At 41.8% G+C, this 19610-nt stretch overlaps 2 protein-coding genes across 2 annotated transcripts in view; one reads left to right on the top strand and one right to left on the bottom strand.

The window, feature by feature from the left end:
- Window positions 1–8702: 8702 nt before the first annotated feature.
- On the bottom strand, window positions 8703–17786 carry actr5.S (ARP5 actin related protein 5 homolog S homeolog). Its single transcript, XM_018238413.2, has 9 exons — window positions 17395–17786; window positions 15042–15271; window positions 13648–13817; window positions 13171–13388; window positions 12120–12281; window positions 11931–12041; window positions 10702–10841; window positions 10340–10472; window positions 8703–9407 (listed from the first exon to the last, which is right to left on the bottom strand). Exons 1-9 carry the CDS (start codon window positions 17746–17748, stop codon window positions 9153–9155), a joined length of 1773 nt encoding a protein of 590 aa, XP_018093902.1. The 5' UTR covers window positions 17749–17786; the 3' UTR covers window positions 8703–9152.
- The window catches only part of arhgap40.S (Rho GTPase activating protein 40 S homeolog), a 33832-nt gene continuing 31844 nt past the window's right edge, over window positions 17623–19610 (top strand). Inside the window, exon 1 of the mRNA XM_041578350.1 lies at window positions 17623–17713. The gene's annotated coding sequence lies outside the window, so the exon portion shown is untranslated. The remainder of the gene's footprint in view (window positions 17714–19610) is intronic.

Below are 19610 nucleotides of genomic sequence, written 5' to 3'. Positions count from 1 at the left end.
ATTGTGGGGCTGCAGATAGGAGCTATACATATTGTGGGCCTACAGATAGGAGCTATACATATTGTGGGGTTCCAGATAGGAGTTATACATATTATGGGCTGCAGATAGGAGCTATACATATTGTGGGGCTGCAGATAGGAATTATACATATTGTGGGGCTGCAGATAGGAGCTATACATATTGTGGGGCTGCAGATAGGAGCTATAAATATTGTGGGGCTGCAGATAGGAGCTATACATATTGTGGGGCTGCAGATAGGAGCTATACATATTGTGGGGCTGCAGATAGGAGCTATACATATTATGGGCTGCAGATAGGAGCTATACATATTATGGGCTGCAGATAGGAGCTATACATATTATGGGCTGCAGATAGGAGTTATACATATTATGGGCTACAGATAGGAGCTATACATATTATGGGCTGCAGATAGGAGCTATACATATTATGGGCTGCAGATAGGAGCTATACATATTATGGGCTGCAGATAGGAGCTATACATATTATGGGCTGCAGATAGGAGCTATACATATTATGGGCTGCAGATAGGAGCTATACATATTATGGGCTGCAGATAGGAGCTATACATATTATGGGCTGCAGATAGGAGCTATACATATTATGGGCTGCAGATAGGAGTTATACATATTATGGGCTGCAGATAGGAGCTATACATATTATGGGGCTGCAGATAGGAGCTATACATATTGTGGGGCTGCAGATAGGAGCTATACATATTGTGGGGCTGCAGATAGGAGCTATGCATATTCTGGGGCATTTCCAGGAAACAGTTGTTGGTAGGACGGGTGAGTAATAGCAGGTATAGTAGGGCAAGTTGTTGACAGGAGGGTAAGATGGTGACAATAACATTTTATATCAGTTTCCCAACCTGCAACTGCACAGCAGTACAACTCCCAGCAGCTTGCTAAAACAGTAACACATCAATTACACAAAGATTGATTTTTCTTTCTTTGCTTGCCCGTACTTATCACTGAGGCATATTTACCTATTCGCTTCTGAGAATTTATAAACTGCTACATGGATCACTACTTGGAAGCACCTTGATCACCCAACAGTTCTGCCCTAACTCTAGCCAGTCACATTGCCTGGTGCTATAGCCGATACCTTTTGCACAGTTGTATAACATGGTCAATAACTGTAATGGGGTGTGCCAGGATTATTATGGGAAATTAGCCTTTTGGATACGAGTGTTTGGGAACGCATTACTACGTAAAACTGTGTCTATATCTAGACAGGTTTATTGACAGAGTGAGAGATTTCCTTGGTGACCAGATTAAACAATTGAATTGGTTACCACCCCCCTATTGGAGGCCTATAATAGTCTTTTAATAGTCTAGGGCGATTTTTACCATTGGGATGGATGGAAAAGACCAAGCATTCTATAGGAAGGATATTAATTCCCTGTACTCAGGTTTACAGCATCCAGATTCCATTCCATGATGTTTTACTGGCGAGCCACCATTCTAACAGGGTTTCTGTCTCCTTTATTGCAGAGCAAGCCACTATTTGCTGTACTCATATTTGTTCAGTATTTTTAAAGCTTTTTTGTACATAAAGAATAAAGGGCTATGAGCTTTTGTCTGTGCTCACTAATCAGCGTCTAGTTGGGAAAGCCAATATCTTGGGGTTTTGTGAGGTTTTTGTCAAGCAGAACAGACAGGTGTTGTGTTTCAAGGAAAATAATATCCTATTTCACAACATTTAAGTTCTTGCCTACTTGCTGGACAAAGAAAAGGAGAATGTTGAGAGAACAGTTATTTAATGAGCCACACCACCTGCTGTAGGAAATAGATAGGCGCAATAATCAGTAGATTTTGAAATCAATACAGTCTTGAGGAATGTGGATTAAGCGCCCCATAGACGCAAAGATTTTTCTTGGCGAACGACCGATTTTAGCGAAGTCCGACCAATCCTTCGAAATTATCGTGTGGTTAGTGGGATTCGAACGATCGTACAGCTTACGATTTTTCGGCCGACATCTGTCAGGAAATTGATGGGCCAGGTTAAAAAATCTTTGTCGGCCCCAGTGCAATCTATCTATGTTTGCAGGGCCAAGCAGGCAGCTCCCCTTTGTTTTCCTGGCAAATGGTCATTTTAGTTGATGGAGAATTCCTACGATCGTTTGAAGATATTCGTGGTCTCACGATGACGATCGGATCTTTTAAAAAACTTTACATCTCTGGCCAGCTTAATACCAGATTAGGTCTCATAGAAAGATTTAGCAACAGAACTGTCAGACACTCTATAATTAAACGAAAGGTTTTGTAGTAAAAGGAGCAAATTTACCCTAGGAGCCCATAGCAACCATATTCTTGTATTTATTATTCTTATTAAAGGGGTTGATCACCTTTAAATGAACTTTCAGTGTGATGTAGAGAGTGATATTCTGAGACCATTTGCAATTGGTTTTCATTTTTTATTATTTGTGGTTTTTGAGTTATTTAGCAGCTCTTACAGTTTGCAATTTCAGCATTGTGGCTGCAAGGGTCCTAATGACCCTAGCAACCGTGCACTGATTTGAATCAAATCAGAGAGACCGGAATATGAATAGGAGAGGGCCTGAATAGAAAGATGAATAATAAAAAGTAGAAATAACAATAAATGTGTAGCCTTACAGAGCATTTGTTTTTTTAGTCCCCCCATTTTAAAGCTGGAAAGAGTCAGAAGAAAAAAGCAAATAATTAAATTATAAAAAAATAATAAAGATCAATTGAACAGTTGCTTAGAATTGCCCATTCTATAACATACTGAACGTTACCTTCAAGATGAACCACCCCTTTAAAAACCGCAATGCCTACAAAAGGTAACTGCTGATTGGTTACTATAGATGCAGATGTCCTAAATCTGATGAGACCTGATGATGCAGGAAAGCATCAAATGGGAACTAAAAATCCATAAATGAATAACTAGAAATTCTGTATTGTATATACAGAGATCACTTTACCAGCAAAGAGGTCCAGCAGCTCTGTAACAATAATGGAGGCCTTCAAAGTTGTCCACAGCAGCTCACCATTTTGGATTTTATTAGGCCGCCTGTGTACCATTGAGATTTGTATATGCTCTGGGCTGCTGTTAGGAAACTAAGCTCAGCATTGCTAGAACAGCAGCAGCAGCAGTCCAGAAAATGTGCTGTAAATGTGCAGCAAAAAAGAAGTTGGGAAGCTACTGGGGCCATCTTGAAAGGCACAGATCTTCAATGCTAAAAGGCTGTGGTCACCTTGGTTAGAAAAAAAAGTGTTTAAAACATAATATGTAGCAGTTTTAGCCTACTTCTTTGTTTAACTTTAGTTATCCTTTAAGCAAGATATGTTCCACCTATATTCTTGGACACACATCAGAGGGACACATATTAACAAGGCTCTGGGACTTTTGGGGTTAAGAGGCTCGCAAAAGAGATTTTTTTGTAAAATTCTTCTAGATGGGATGGGGGGGCAGTGAAATAGCATTACAACAAATCCTTAAAGGGTACCCATCACCCAAAACATTTATTCAAAATCCATTAGTCAATCAAAATGAACTTTAATCACACTTTATAAATTATTTGAATCGTGTTTCCATCAGTCTGGGAATTCATAATTATAGCAAGCAGGCAGGAGCCATTTTGTGGACACTGTTATAAAGGCAAGCCTTGTATCATCTCAGAATCTTGTTTGTGCAGCAGAATGGGGGACCTGGTGTCCATCCCCATGCCCTGGCTAGACAATTAAATGGTGAAGAGAACGAGGGAATATGTGGAGAGCAGTGACATCTAGGAAGTGCTGAATGGAAAGTGAAAGTAATTTTCTGCCCCGCCTCTATGACTAAGTCATAGAGGAGGGGCAGACAATATTTGATTGACAGCTGAGATTTTCAAGTGAGCTTACGACAGCTATGAACACTTTAATAAAAAAAATAGAAATTGTATTTCATGTTTAATTTGAAAAGGACTTTATTATACAGATTTTTGTGTCTGGGTGACAGGTCCACTTTAACTACTTTTCTTCTGTCCCCATTAGTCTTTATCTCTCCCAGTCCGTGTCTTGAAGCTCCTTTCCATGTCAGTGCTTGGGCATTCCTGTTGATAAAGGCAATGGGATCTGCTATCGAGGAACCCGTTATCTAGAAAGCTCGAAATTACAGAAAGGCCATCTGCCATCAATTATAATGAATTAATTCTGTTTTTTCGGGACATTTTGGAGACTTGAATCTCCCGTGAGGAGATAGGCTATGCCTCCACCAGCTACTCCACTATGCCAAGAAGGCAAAACTCCTGACGTGGAAAGCCATGGAGCCGCCCACTTTGAGTTTCTGGATAAAATGAATCGATGCCACGCTCCCTAAGCAAAAATTGGTATATCTAACCCGTGGTTGCCCCGATAAGTTTGGAAAAATATGGGACCGCTGGTTGGACGATGCATTAACTGGTCCGGGCAATGGAGAATAAAAAGAAAAAGTACACTTTACATGAGATTGTGATCTGGGTGACCCATCTTTCTTTTCCTTTCCTTTCTTTGTATCTTCTTTAGCTGTCTTCTTCTATCTTTAATCTAAAATTGTAAAAAAGTTAATAAAAAAAATCTTTCAAAAAATTTTTTATAATGAAATAATCCAATTTTTTAAAAATAATCAAACAGTAACTTGTACTTAATCCAAACTGAGATATTATTTATCCATATAGGAAGCAAAACCAGTCTATTGGGTTATTTCATGTTTACATGATTTCCTAGTAGACTCGAGGTTTAAAGATCCAAATTACGTAAAGATCTGTTATCCGAAACACCCCAGGTCGCAAGCATTCTGTATAATAGATCCCATACCTGTATATGGATTCTCACCTGGCACAGCTAAAGTAGATGTCACAAGTCTCCTGTTTATATTGAAGCAGAAATGAGGGCACGGAAGATATTAAAAAGAAAAACCACAGACAAATTCTTGGGGCAAAACAGAAAACAATGAATCTGATTATTCTCTTTCGTCAACCCCCCCCCCCCCCACATAGTCATTGCCCTGGGGAGAATACCCCGTGGCATATTGGCCAGGCATGTGCTCTTTATTTGTTCTTTGTTTACAGTTATATTGGGAATCTCATTAAAAAAAAGCCAGTGGTCCTCTGGAATCCAGTGTTCCCTCAAGAACAGAGAACCTGTTTATTACTGCCCTTTAGCCCCTGGGCAGCAGCAAGGCTACTCATTCGGGCCACGTATAGGAATAAGGCACAAGATATTAAAGTCAGAGGTCAGCTATGCCATCCACAACTGGTTTCAGGCTGTTTTGGTAGCCTTGAGCAAAATAAATGCATATTGTCACAGTTCGGAAAGAAAAATGTTAGTGAATGCTTATCATGATGCTACCTCTGCTGGGCAGTTCAGGTTACTGCATTATAGGGGAAAAATACAAGTATTGTGTAACTCCCCCTTGTTTATACCCATGGCATGGTACATTTAAAGGGAAGCTATATTTAGCTTAAAAGGATACTGTCATGGAAAAACATGTTTTTTTCCAAAACACATCAGTTAATAGTGCTGCTCCAGCAGACTTCTGCACTGAAATCCAATTCTCAAAAGAGCAAACAGATTTTTTTTATATTCAGTTTTGAAATCCGACATGGGGCTAGACATATTGTCAGTTTCCCAGCTGACCCCAGTCATGTGACTTGTGCCTGCACTTTAGGATGGAACTACTTTCTGTCAGGCTGTTGTTTCTCCTACTTAATGTAACTGAATCAGTGGGACTTGGCATTTACTACTGAGTGTTGTTTTAAGATCTACCAGGGAGCTGTTATCTTGTGTTAGGGAGCTGCTATATGGTTTTCCATTGTTCCCATTGTTCTGCTGATGGGTTCCTGGGGGGGAAAGGGAGGGTGGTGATATCACTCCAACTTGCAGTACAGCAGTAAAGAGTGACTGAAGTTTATCAGAGCACAAGTCACATGACTGGGGCAGCTGGGAAACTGACAATATGTCTAGCCCCATGTCAGATTTGAAAATTGAATCTAAAAAAAAATCTGTTTGCTCCTTTGAAAAATGGATTTCACTGCAGAATTCTGCTGCATGTTTTCCCATGACAGTATCCCTTTAAAGGAACAGTTCAGTATAAAAATAAAAACTAGGTAAATAGATAGGCTGTGCAAAATAAATAAATGTTTTTTAATATAGTTAGGCAAAAAGTCATCTAAAAAGGCTGGAGTAACTGGATGTCTAACATAACAGAGCACGACTTCCTGCTTTTCAGATCTCTAACTGGGAGTTAAGTCAGCGAATTTAAGGGGGGCCACAACTGTTCAGTGAATTTGAAATTGATCCTCAGCATTCAGCTCAGATTCAAAAGCAACAGTTATGACCCATGTGCCCCCCCCCTCAAGTCACTGATTGGTTAATGCCTGGTAACCAATCAGAGGAAACCAAGAGAGCTACAAAGCAGGAAGTAGTGTTCTGGTTATTATGCAGGGCCGGGCCATGCCAGCCAGGCGCCCTAGGCAACCCAGTCGACAACCTCGCTCCACAACTGCCCCTCCCAAGTGTGAGCGATCGTGCATGGGAGTTCACACAATGACATTGGGGGTTGGGGGCGGAGAGATGAGGGGGCAGAGAGATGAGGGAGCAGGAGCATCAGGATCCTGATTCTGGAGGGATGCAAGGGTCTGGACTAGGAGAATGCAGGCAAGAGGTATGTGCCCAGCACTCAAGAGTGTGGCTACCTAGGCCTCTTCTACCTGCTCCTAGTTCTGGCCCTGCTTTTATGTTAGACATCCAGTCACTATAGCCTTTATACATTACATTTTTGCCTAACTAACTTTATTAGAAACATATAGTTTCGATTTACCCAGTTTTTATCTTTATGCTGAACAATTCCTTTAAAAATGGGATTTTATCATTCCTTCGACTCCAACACAGCAACACCAAAAAATTAAAGTGTTTAAAAAAATAACGTAGTGTTGCAATGCACTGGTAAAACTAGCATGTTTGCTTCCCTCTAGGTCAGGGGTCCCCAACCTTTTTCACCCGTGAGCAACATTCAGATGTAAAAAGAGTTGGGGAGCAACACAAGATTAAGCCAGGAATTCAAAAATAAGCACCTGCTTTGAGGCCACTGGGAGCAACATCCAAGGGGTTGGGGAGCAACATGATGCTCATGAGCTAATGGTTGGGGATCACTGCTCTAGGTTATATAAACAAGCTCCTCTGTAGCCATGGGGGCAGCTCTTCAAGCTGGAAAAATAAGAAAAAGGCACAGGATACACAGCAGGTAACAGAAAAGCCTTGCCCAATACAATAGTGTTATCGCGTAACGAAAAATCTTCGCTGCAGGCAACTAATCTCCCCAAAGTGCCTTCCCATTTTATCAGTGCCAAAGCTCAAAAATATAAACCACATACTTTGGTTATTCTAAACCAAAATCAAAGTTAAACTACATAAACAAAAACATTGGAGAACATTGCGAACTTATATATTAATCGAAGCCGGCATAAAGCTGTAGAATAGCTCTTCAATACAATCCAAATTAACTAACTAAAACAATGTAAACAGAATTGCTTCTTCTTCATAGAAGCTCTTAAAGTAATAATAACACCAAAAACTGATAGGAATGACAATATAATGTAGTGTTGCCCTGCACTGGTCTGTTTACTTCAAAAATGCTATTCAAGCACATGATACACAGTAGATACGTTCTAAAGAATCCCATTGTATACTACAGAGCTTATCTGTTGGGAATCCTGTGGCTTTTCTCCTTTTACTGCTTTGAATGGCTGCCCCCATGGCTACACAGCAGCTTATTATATAAACTATAGTAGAGTTACTGAAGCAAACATGTCAGTTTTAACAGTGTAGAACACCATTACATTATACTGTATTTTCATTATTTTAAAACTTATTTTATGGTGTTACTGTTCCTTTAAATCTGATTTGAGTATTTTCAGTGCTTGTGTTATTAGGAGTCAGTAAATTTTTGGCAACTGACTCCAGATACCCAAATTTGCGTCTGACTCCACAGTTCTGCAGTTTTCTGTTAATTCTTAGAGCATAGACAGTGGTAAAGGAGAAGGCAGTTTATTGCCAATAGATAAGCCACAACAGTGCAAGCTAGAATGTCATTTTAATTCTTTAGAATGATTTTCCATACCTGAGTAATCAGCTCTAGACACTGTCTCTGTTTGTTTAGGATAGCAGCTGCCATATTAGGTTGTTGTGACATCACTTCCCGCCTGAGTCTCTCCCTGCTCACTCATAGCTCTGGGCTCAGATTACAGCAGTGAGGGGAGGAGGAGAGGCTTAAATTAAGCATGCTCAAGCCCTAGCCCTGGAGGTTTATGCTGAAAGAAGAAAGTCTGATACAGAAGTCCATGTGTACACAATAGAATCAAAGAAATGTTGTGTTTCTTTTGACAGAGGACATTACTTTGAGGGTTTACTGTTGTATTTATATAGACCTTTCTGATAAAGCTTAATTACTTTTAACCTTTCCTTCTCCTTTAAGGCAATTTTCAATGAGGCAGCAGAGGTTTGACCGTCAATCAAGAAAGAAAAAAAAATAGAGACCATAACATTTAGCCTCAAAGCCAATATACTTTTGTTGTTGCTACAGACACTAATCCTAGCAACCGTTTCACCATAGACTCTTCTGTCGATGAATGAGTTCTGTAGATGTTTTTATAGATGCCTTGGCTTTGACAGTTTGACACAAGTACACACACAAGAGAACAATTACATTTGGTCTTTCTTTTGTTTTATTAACAAAAATACAAAATATACAAAGGAAAATAGATCTTAATTTAGACGTGTGACCGGCAGTACAACTTGGGGATCATTTCTGTTACTGTGGACTATGAAACATCAATAGATGTCAGGATACACTACACAGGCCCCTTTAGCAGAGGTGGCTAGTTTGGGACAGCTTGTTGGCTACTTCACTCTGTTCTAGCCACCACATGCAAAGTCATGTTGAGAACCTCGGCAGATTCAGGAAGTGACCTAATCACAAGGCCAAGTAGACCTATCTGAATATTTACCACTAGCCTCTTTGCGGTCACTCTCCAGATATAGTGCCTGATTTTACAAAACACATGACCCTCAGCAGTTTATGGGCCAACCCCATCCTATCGGCTGCCCTCTCCAGTGCTAGCAGTGAACCTGTATATGATATAGTACACAATTTCAGGGTTGTACAGGACCAGTGGCAAGTGCATTGCTCTCGGTCTCTTGGTTGAGGGGTGGTGCGCTCCTGGAAGCAGGCTTGGGCAGCTGAATTGCAGTGGAACAATTGGAAGCCTTGTGTTCCTTCAAGTACTCTCCCCCCATCTCCTCATATTCCTTGCGGCTGACCCATCCCTCTTCACAGTCTACATTCTGCAGGGCCCAACCTGATGCACCATGCCAGGCGCCCAGAACAGGACGAGAAGCCAAGGAAACCTGGAGACCAAAAAAAAAACAAGTTATTGGGTCCATTTAAGGCTGTAAAAATGGATATTGGGAACACCACCATATGGTGAGGATCAATTGCATATGGTGAGGATCAATTGCAAACTCAGTGAGTTTGCAATTGATCCTCACCACTCTGCTCAGATGCAAAAGCAACAGTTATGGCCCATGTGCCCCCCCCCTCAAGTCACTGATTGGTCACAGGGTAACCAGCCAGTGGAAACCAAGAGAACTGAAAAACAGGAAGTAGTGTTCTATTCTATTATGTTACACACCCAGTCACTCCAGCCTTTAACATTTCAATTTTTGGCTAACTATATTAGAAATATTTTTTATTTTGCACAGCCTATTTATTTACCCAGTTTTAATTTTTACACTGAACAATTCCTTTAAGGCAATGGTTTGTGCTTGGTTTAAATGCCACATGATTTAGTGAGAATGTTTGGGATAATTTGCCATTTAAATACCATTATCAGGTTACATTTTGTAAAAGCACTTGAAGAAGGGTCTTGTCCTCTGAACAATTCCACTAAAATATCAGATTTTATCTTGTGCATTGTATTGCTGTTTCTGAGTTACAGTATTGACCTCACAACAATTGATCAGGCTATTATCAAGGTTACAGATACAGTGGAACCTCAACTGTACATCCTTTGATTTTACGTTTGCCCTCATTTTACATAGTTATTTTGTGGTCCCACCTATATATATTATGCATATATTTCCCTTATTTTACATTTTCCTGGATTTTTTTTTCTGGTCCCCTGAAAACGTAAAATGGGAGTTCAACTGTATCAATAACCAAATCACCCGGCTATAGCTCCAGGGCAGCAACATGCACTCCAAATTTCATAAATGTATATTTTATGGATTGAACAGCATCATTCTTACACCCAGGCATCAATGAAATCTGTCTCATGTACCTGAAAACTGGAGCCAAATGGTCTCATCTGCAGCAGCTCTTTCTCCATCCTGCCCTTTATCCCAGGATACATAACATTGCCCCCTGTCAGGAACACATTTTGCACCAGCTCTTGCTGCACTTCGTGGGGATACCTGTAGTGGAGTGTATGACTCAAGTCAGAATCACTTCCATGTCAGATACACAGATAGATTAGCCAACCTTAAATCCCAAACTACAATTGGCTTGTAAAGACCTGTAGGTGAGGTGGATATTGGTCATTGGTACTAGACGCTGCAGCTCATTTAAGGTGAGATTTCTCCATTGAAAGTGAAGTTTAGGTGCAGGAGCAGCAAAAGGAACATCAAAGGAAGCAACACGTACCTATCCAATATATACTGCATCGTTTCAGCCAGGCCGGCCTGGTCTTCTCCCATCAATGATGGCTGGAACAAAATTTCTGGGACGCGGATTCTCTCTGTGCCCAAATACATCTGGTGGTACTCTGCCATATTAAACATATTCTGGCAGGGAAAGAAACATCCGTTATAGGAAGAGGAGAGTCAAACATTCAGCCCCTTTTTCCACAGGGTATTCAGCGTACATGTGCAGGGCAGCCATCAGGGGGGGACAGGGGGGAGAGTTGTAGGGGGCCCCGAGAGTAAGAGGGGCCGGCCATGCCGCACTTTCTTGATTAGCGGGGCCCCCCTGCTGACTTTGGGAAGGCAGGGCGGGAGCACAAGGGGAGGTATCTTCTGTCCATTACTTCCCCTTATTGGTCACTGAGTTTAAGTCGCGGTTGAGCTTCTCAGGGATTGGATATCTGAGGTTTGAACTTCTCCTCCAGCTCATCTAATCACCATGCAGCTTTACCAGGACTTGAAATTCTGTGACCAATAAGGGAAGAAAATGCTGTCACTGGAAGAAGATGCAGCCACCTGTGCTCCCCTCCTCCCTTCTGTAGTTGGCAGCTCACTGACAGCAGGTGGGCCACACTAATGAAGTAAGTGTAACATGGCAGGGCCCCCCTAAAGGTAAGCCTTTGTGGTCCCTGTTGTGTGGTGGGCCCTGGGCACCAAATTTTTTTTAAACTTCTGGGGGGGGGCAAGTTTTTTTTACATGGATGTTTCAGGGGGCCCTGACCACCAATTTTCTTACAAGTGGGGGGGCCCTGGCCACCAATTGTTTTTGCCCATGTGGGGTTCTAGCCACCAATATTTTTTAATGGAGGGGTCCTGACCACAAATGTTTTTTTTAATGGGGGGGCCCTGACCACCAATATTTTTTTATTTTTTTATTAACATGTGGGAACAATAGCCACCAAAGTTTTTTTTTGTGTTTTAGTGTGTGGTGGACCTGTGGGGTGGGAGGGCGAACCTGTAGGTGGGGCTTGTGGTGGGTGCAGCCCAGGGGGCCCAGGAAATCTTTTCGTATGGGGCCCTGCGATTTCTGATGGCGACCCTGTACATGTGTATATATTCAGCTACTCACAACTGCTAATAATAATAATAAGCAGTCAATGCTCTCTGGAAGCCTGAAGAAGAGTAAACGGGGTTGCAGAAAGCTAGAAAGAAAGGCAGATTATTCACTACCAAAACACAAAGATATTGTACCTGAACAGCAGGGGCTGCTTTCTCGGTCTCCATCTGGTCCTCATTATAGGCAGGTTCCAACTCAGAGATCCCCTCCATCTCGTCCTGTTCCCCTCCTGGTGGTTCTGGTGTCTGCAAGATACCCGTGAACCCATCAGTCTGCACTGAAGCATTCTATTCCACACCAACTGTTCCTGAACTTGCACCAACCTGTGGTTTACTGTCCAATGCATCCCCCAGTACTCGCTGCCTTCCCTGTTCAATGGCAATGCCTAGCTTGTGTATGTAAGACTGGAGCTCCTCTGCGGAGTCCATGTTCAGCTCCACCAGAGCCTTATGGAACTGCTCCACCTGCCCGTCTTCCAGAAGCTCCTGTCAGAGAATCAAGAGATTAGAACGTAGTCTCACTCCATTAAAATTTTTTATTGGTGATCAGTTCTCTCCATTGAGACAATTACTCTGATCCTAATACCCAGCTGTAAAGTGAAGGAGAGAAGACCAGGATGACAGCTGAAATACAGGACCCTTTCCCAGAATGCACTGTGAGTATTGCTACTGAAGTTTTCATTAATGAATTGAAGTGTTAATAAAATAGTCTGTTTCCTGGGGGGGGGGGATACAAATTCCCAGTGTGCAATGTTTGCTTAAAGGGGTAGTTGACCTTTCAACAAACTGTTAGTACGATGTTGGTAATGATATACTGACACAATTTGCAATTGTCCTACATTTTTTGTGATTTTTTAATTATCGGGCTTTTCTCTCCAATGTTTCTCTTCATTCTATCTTCATGCAGCAGTTGGGTGTCAGATGCATGATCCAATAAATCGTATGGGGGGGGGCTTCCTTTCCTAGCAGATGTATTACAGCTCACTCAAATAATGGATTCCAGTACAAACAAAATCTAACAGAATAACTGCCTTTTGCACAAATTCTGCATGTAAAGAGACATGATGTCTGGTGATTTTAATAGAGTGAGCTCTAATACATCTTCTAGGAAAAAGGAGCCCCCCTATAAGATATATTGGATCTAACTGTCAATGAATATCTGGCACCCAACTCCTGCATGAAGACCGAATAAAGAGAAACAGATGAGAGAGGGATAGTGTAGATAAACTTGATTATTTTCAGAAACAGAACTACAGAATTTGTAATTGATTATATTTAGAATCAATTTATATTTCAGTATGCTGAAGCTAGTATTAAATTTTCATTTTTGCAATAGTTCCCCTTTAAAGAATATAATACTTTTTGTCTCAGTTACCTGCACATACAGTAGCCTCTCTAGCCGTTCCTGGTCTTGCTGTAGCTTTTCTTCCCGGCGGCGTGTGTTCAACTCTTGCAGGCGCTTCAGTTGCTGCTGCCTGCGTTCCTGCTTCTCCTCGGAGGGAATGACATTAGTGAGCAGCTTGGCGGAAAACGGCAGCTGCATTTTATGCACGTTTTCTTCATAGTAATTAGGGCATCGCCACTTCCTGAGCTCTGTCAAAACGTAGGCACATAGTTACAGGTGGCTCTAATGCAGAAACGTATGTAATAAAAATGTGTACCAAGCTCTGTAACCAAAAAAACGATTGCTCTTAAGTAGGGAACCAGTAAAAATGATTTGCTGTTACTGTAGGTTTAGTAGGACTTATTTTTTAATTATGTTAATTAGTATCTCTGGGTTATCAAATCTATTAATTAATTGAATTATCAGACAGAGTCTAAAACATATCCTGGAATCATAAAGAGCTTTTACCATCCATGTAATCCTCTGGCACATAGCAGTGATCGTGCAGGATCTCTTCCATGCGGCTCAGAGTGATGGCAGACAGATGTCCTGGGTACTTTAACTGAAGCAGGCGCTGGAGGTAGGTAACCGAATGATATCCTCCAATATTAATCCTTTTACAATTCTTGGCATCCAACCTACAGGCAAATCAGAAAACCTTGATGATAAACAAAGGCAACTAGATAGCAATATGAAAACTAGGGGCCTGTAAGGAAAACACGTGACTTTTAGTCACAAAATAAGATTTTTTTTTTTTTTTTCACTTTTTCCTTTCCTGCCCCTAATTTTCTTATGCAAATTAGGATTCTGATTCAGTTCTGTATTCAGCCAAATCTTTCACCAAGGATTCGTGCGAATCCCAAATAGTGGATTTGGTGCATCCCTAATTGTTGGCACTGTTCCATGGAAAATATTACTTAAATATTGATTTATGAGAAAATGTATATTGTTATATTTAAAGGGATACGGTCATGGGAAAAAAAAATGTTTTCAAAATGAATCAGTTAATAGTTCTGCTCCAGCAGAATTCTGCACTGAAATCCATTTCTCAAAAGAGTAAACAGATTTTTTTATATTCAATTTTGAAATCTCACATGGGGCTAGACATTTTGTCAATTTCCCAGCTGCCCCTGGTCATGTGACTTGTGGTTGCACTTTAGGAGAGAAATGCTTTCTGGCAGGCTGCTGTTTTTCCTTCTCAATGTAACTGAAGGTGTCTCAGTGGGACATGGGATTTTACTATTGAGTGTTGTTCTTAGATCTACCAGGCAGCTGTTATCTTGTGTTAGGGAGCTGTTATCTGGTTACCTTCCCATTGTTCTTTTGTTTGGCTGCTGGGGGAAAAAGGGAGGGTGGTGATATGACTCCAACTTGCAGTACAGCAGTAAAGAGTGATTGAAGTTTATCAGAGTACAAGTCACATGCTGGGAAACTGACAATATGTCTAGCCCCATGTCAGATTTCAAAATTGAATATAAAAAAATCTGTTTGCTTTTTTGAGAAATGGATTTCAGTGCAGAATTCTGCTGGAGCAGCACTATTAACTGATTAGTTTTGAATGTTTTTTTTCCCAATGACAGAATCCCTTTAACAAAAAAAAATTCTTATGTAACCTTAACATAAATATCTGAATGAAGAGCACGAAACAGAAAAGGTAATTTAGTCAAGCTGTTTATTGGCAGTGTCTTGAGATCTACTGACCCAGATCTACCTTTTGGACACCCCTACACTAAACTGTGTGACTTTTAAATGGCCAGAAAAAAAGTCTATAAAACCTGTACACAACAGGTGATAGGAAGTAGAATACATACATTTGTAAAATAAACGTATCATGCCACATTAAGCCTACAGCAATTTCTCACCTCCCTCTCAGTACAGGCAGTATGTGAGTGCAATGATAGCCTGAGGACACTACAAGCCCACTGGCTGGTGACAGGTCCTTGTTGTTGTCATAGAAACTGTACAAGCCATCGATTCCAAAAGACACTTTGGGCACCCTGTAACACTCAAAGAGGAGTTCGGACACCATCTGCCTCACGTGAAGAGGAGTGCATGGTGCCTCTGTGAATACAATAGGATAATCCACACAACCCTGGAAGAAGAAATCAGAGCAAAATGATTAAACATACCCTGGCCACACATTGTGCCATTAGCTTCTGATAAACATGTTTGGATATGCATTCTATCCCACCCTATAATGATCAGTTCTTTTGCCCCAGCCAACGCAAGACTACAAAAACTGGTAGTTACAAGGATGAGAAATGAATTCCGTAACATGAAGCAAGGTATATGATATATGCATGTATGCCAGCTTTTCTAAAGATTTGCATCAGTTATCAGATACTGCTTCACATTAGTCACTTATTTTCCTCTGGCATAGGGGCAAAACCATGGACTATGCATGGTGCCTTAGTAATTATAATTATTATAATAATTATTATTATTTGTGGGTCCCTCAGGTATTGATCAGCCTTGGCTGACAAACGTGTAAAGCTGGCAATACATGTACACATAGAATAGGACAATGCTAGTTTTGGTTTGTATGGGAGCCCAACCCTTGGCATAACTACAATTCCATCTACGAAATTGGTCTGTTTAAATGCAGGGCCACTAGATCAAAAACTGACCAATGCATTTGGATGTTCTAATCAAGGTTAACAGCTAATAAAATAGAAACTTTGAAACAGTCCGGGCTAATAATAAGCAACCAGTGGCTTGCAAGCAATATTTTGCTCCCAGTGGCCTCAAAGCAGGTGATTATTTGTGAATTCATGGCTTGGAGGCAAGTTTTGATTGCATAAAAACCAGTGGCATAACTAGATATCCCTGGGCTATACTTCCAAACATTTTGGAAATAGAAAGAGGGACAAAAGTTGAAAATGTGTTGATTATGCCCATTTTGTGGCCATGACCCCTAATTACCATGTTCATTTTACAAAATGTGTCAGGTTATGAAAGTTGGATCACATTTCTGTGGTTTTTATGTGTTATTACAGTTTTTACTAATGAAGGTGAATTGCCCTTTAAGCTGCAAGTCACAGTTTCCCCAAGAGACCTGCTTATCTTAATTTGTTACAATTGCTTAAATTGTTACAAATGTATCTAAGGTCACCTGCCACATATTCTGGGCTCTCTGCCAAAAGCCAATTACGTTAGAAACTTTGTATCTTTTTCTGGCTATTTGTTGCAGGGGATCAAAGAACCAGGACATTTCAGTAACAATCAGGGACAGCAGGTTGAGCTGTCAAATTTGGGACTGTCCCGCAAAAACCGAGACAGTTGGGATGTATGCACAGCGTAGGGTTGCCACCTCACCCCTTTAAAAACCGAACACATATGGAATCCACAGGCTGCATGGCTAATTAAGAATTAATTTAGATGCATTGCTGCACAGAAATCAGTTCAGTCTGCATCTAAATGAATTGCTAATTAGCCATGCCGGCTGTGGATTCCATATGTGTTCAGTTTTTAAAGGGATGAGGTGGCAACCCTAGAACAGGGCCCCTCAGCAAATTATTTTTCAGGCCCCCAGAAACGCTAGAGGTTGAACTATATTACCAATATTTATTTCAATTGTAAATGAATTAGGACTCCTTTACCTCCTGCAGCCACAGGGTCTGCTTCCTCTGTAGATAAGCCACAGGCCCGGACTGGCAATCTGTGGGTTCTGGCAAATGCTAGAGGGGCCATAGACCGTCACTATTTATTATGGATGCACCGAATACACTATTTTGGATTCGGCTGAACCCCCGAATCCTTCGAGAAAGATTCCGGCCGATTCACTCCTAATTTGCATATGCAAATTAGGGGTGGTAAGGGGAAAGCATTTTTTACTTCCTTGTTTTGTGACAAAAAGATTTCCCGCCCACCCCTAATTTGCATATGCAAATTAGGAGTGGGTTTGGCCGGGCAGTAGAATTCGGTGCATCCCTAGTATTTATTGGGCTGCATGGGTCTCTGTGTCTGAAATGCCAGGGCCTCTTTTATATCCCAGTCCTGATACTGATCCCCCATGATAAAAACCATGTGTTCCGTCACACAGAGTCTCCATGGGCTGCCAGTCCACATAGGGACTACCAATAGCCAATCACAGGACTTATTTAGCATCTCTAGGAACCTTTTACATTCATATCTTGCCCCCCAACTTTTATTTTACATTTGAATTGTGGTTCAGGGGTACAATAAAGGTTAGGGACCCCTGTTTTATGGGCAAACCTCAGTCGTGACGCCTAACTTCTGGAACACGTGATCACACAGCAGCTCCTGCAGCTCCAAATTCACCGGCACGTTACGGTCGAAAGGAGTCCGTAAAAGCCAGCGGAGCGGCTCTAGGCTAGGAATATCATTTCCCACCCGACTTAAGCTGCGGGGACCTCCACGGCTCCGAGTCACCACCGAGCGGAGCTGTAACGCCGGCCCGACCCCGGCCCAACCCGCTCGCAGCTGGAAGGAACCATTATCCAAAACCAATACAGCCGGTCCTTCTGAGACGGGGCTGTGAACCGGGTCCGGAACCGCCCGAACATCCCGAAAGGTATAAACATTGCTGACTGGAATGGGCGCCGCCATATTGAGACGTAGTCAGGTGGGACAAGCTCCGCCTTAATGGAAGAGGGAAGGAGTAAACGCTGCTGAGCAGCCGCCATTCAGTTCCTAATAGAATAGCAGTGACCCTTTCTGTCCCGAATGAATTCTAATTATATGATGAATAAAAGTTGACTCTGATGTCTCTCAGGGGCTCAGCTTCACCACCCAAACAATTAAGAATTGGTTTAAAATCAATTATGCAGAATTAAAGTGTTGGTTCACTTAGGCTGGCCAATTCAGAGTAACTTTTTAAAGTGGTCTTATTTATTTATTTTTTTAATAATCTGCATTTTTTTCTTTAGACTCTTTACAGTTTTCAAATGTGGGATCACTACTACGTTGTATTACTCATCTTTCTATTCAGGCGGGGTCGGACTGGGCCGGTGGGACACAGGGAAAAAAACCCGGTGGGCCTTGGCTCTTGTGAGCCCCACCGGGCCAGTCCCTGCTTCCTGTATACTGTTCTTGCCACCGCTCGTGGCTAATACATAGTTTGCGTGTGCCGCGGTTTGGCAGGACAGTATGTGGCTAATACACAGTAAGCATGTGCAGCGGCTCGGCGGGACAGGTCGCTGCTAATAGTGTCCGGGGGGGGGACCCCTGCGACAGCAGCCCCGGTGCTTATTCAGATCAGTGCATGGTTGCTAGAGGAATTTGGACCCTAGCACTGAGATTGGAGAGCTGCTCAAAAAAAAAGCTAAATAACTCAAAAACTACACATAATAAAAAATTATAATTGTCTCAGAATATCACGCTCTACATCAGGGAGGGATCCCCAATCTTTTGAACCAGTGAGCAACATTCAGAAGTAAAAGGAGTTAGGGAGCAACACTAGCATGAATAATGTTCTTGGGCTGCCAAATAAGTGCTGTGATTGGCCATTAAGTAGCCCCTATGTGGATTGTCAAACTACATTGAGACTCTGTTTGGCAGTGGACCTGGTTTTTATGCAACCAAAACTTGTTTCCAAGCCTGGAATTCAAATATAAGCACCTGCTTTGAGGCATATGGGAGAAACATCCAAGGGATTGGAGAGAAACATGTTGCTCACAAGCTACTGGTTGGGGATCACTGCTCTACATCATACTACATCATACTAAAAGTGACATAGTAAGTTAGATAAAAAAGACAAATGTTCATCAGGCTCAACTTTTTCAATTTGATGGTGAACAAACCCTTTGACTTCCCAAGAAATATATTGGGCTGCACTGTCCAGGTCCGGGTGTAGGCAGAAGAAGCACGTGCCTAGGTGACAGTGGCAGGGGGTGCCAGGCACATACTTCTGCTGCCTATCCTGTTCCTAGCCAATCCCCTCACTGCTTGGCTTTTATCTAGTGTATCAGTGCCTGCTTATAGGAGAACTAAACCCCCTTCCACTACCCTCCATAATGCCCCTCCCTGCTTTCTCCCCGCATACTGCATTATTGAAAAATGTGCAACTCACATATCTGTGCAGTGGAGCTCAAGGGCACCATTTTCTGCATCTTTGGTTTTCTTCAAATCCTCTTCCTTTCCTTCAGCCATTTACAGAGTTTCCAGAACATGTGCAGTTGATGCGAACCCCTAGACTGGCTCCCAACTGTGCACGAGCCAAATATCTCTGTGTCCGTATTCCATTCCAGAAGAAGATGCAGAAGATGATGCCACTGAGTTCCTCTTCACTACTGTGCACAGATCCGTGAGCTGCACAATTAGGGGCACATTTTTCACTAATGCACTATGCCTTTATCAAAGAGTGAAGTTAGAGATCTCCACAGTGCACAGAGTGAAATACCGCCTCTCTCCGTTAATTTCTATGGGATTTTTAAAGGCGTATTTATCAAAGGGTGATAGTGAAAGTTTAA

This window comes from Xenopus laevis, chromosome 9_10S, assembly GCF_017654675.1.
Source record: "Xenopus laevis strain J_2021 chromosome 9_10S, Xenopus_laevis_v10.1, whole genome shotgun sequence".
NCBI classification, from domain to species: Eukaryota; Metazoa; Chordata; class Amphibia; order Anura; family Pipidae; genus Xenopus; species Xenopus laevis.
Note: the sequence above shows the minus strand (reverse complement) of the source record. Positions and strands in the feature narration are given on the sequence as shown.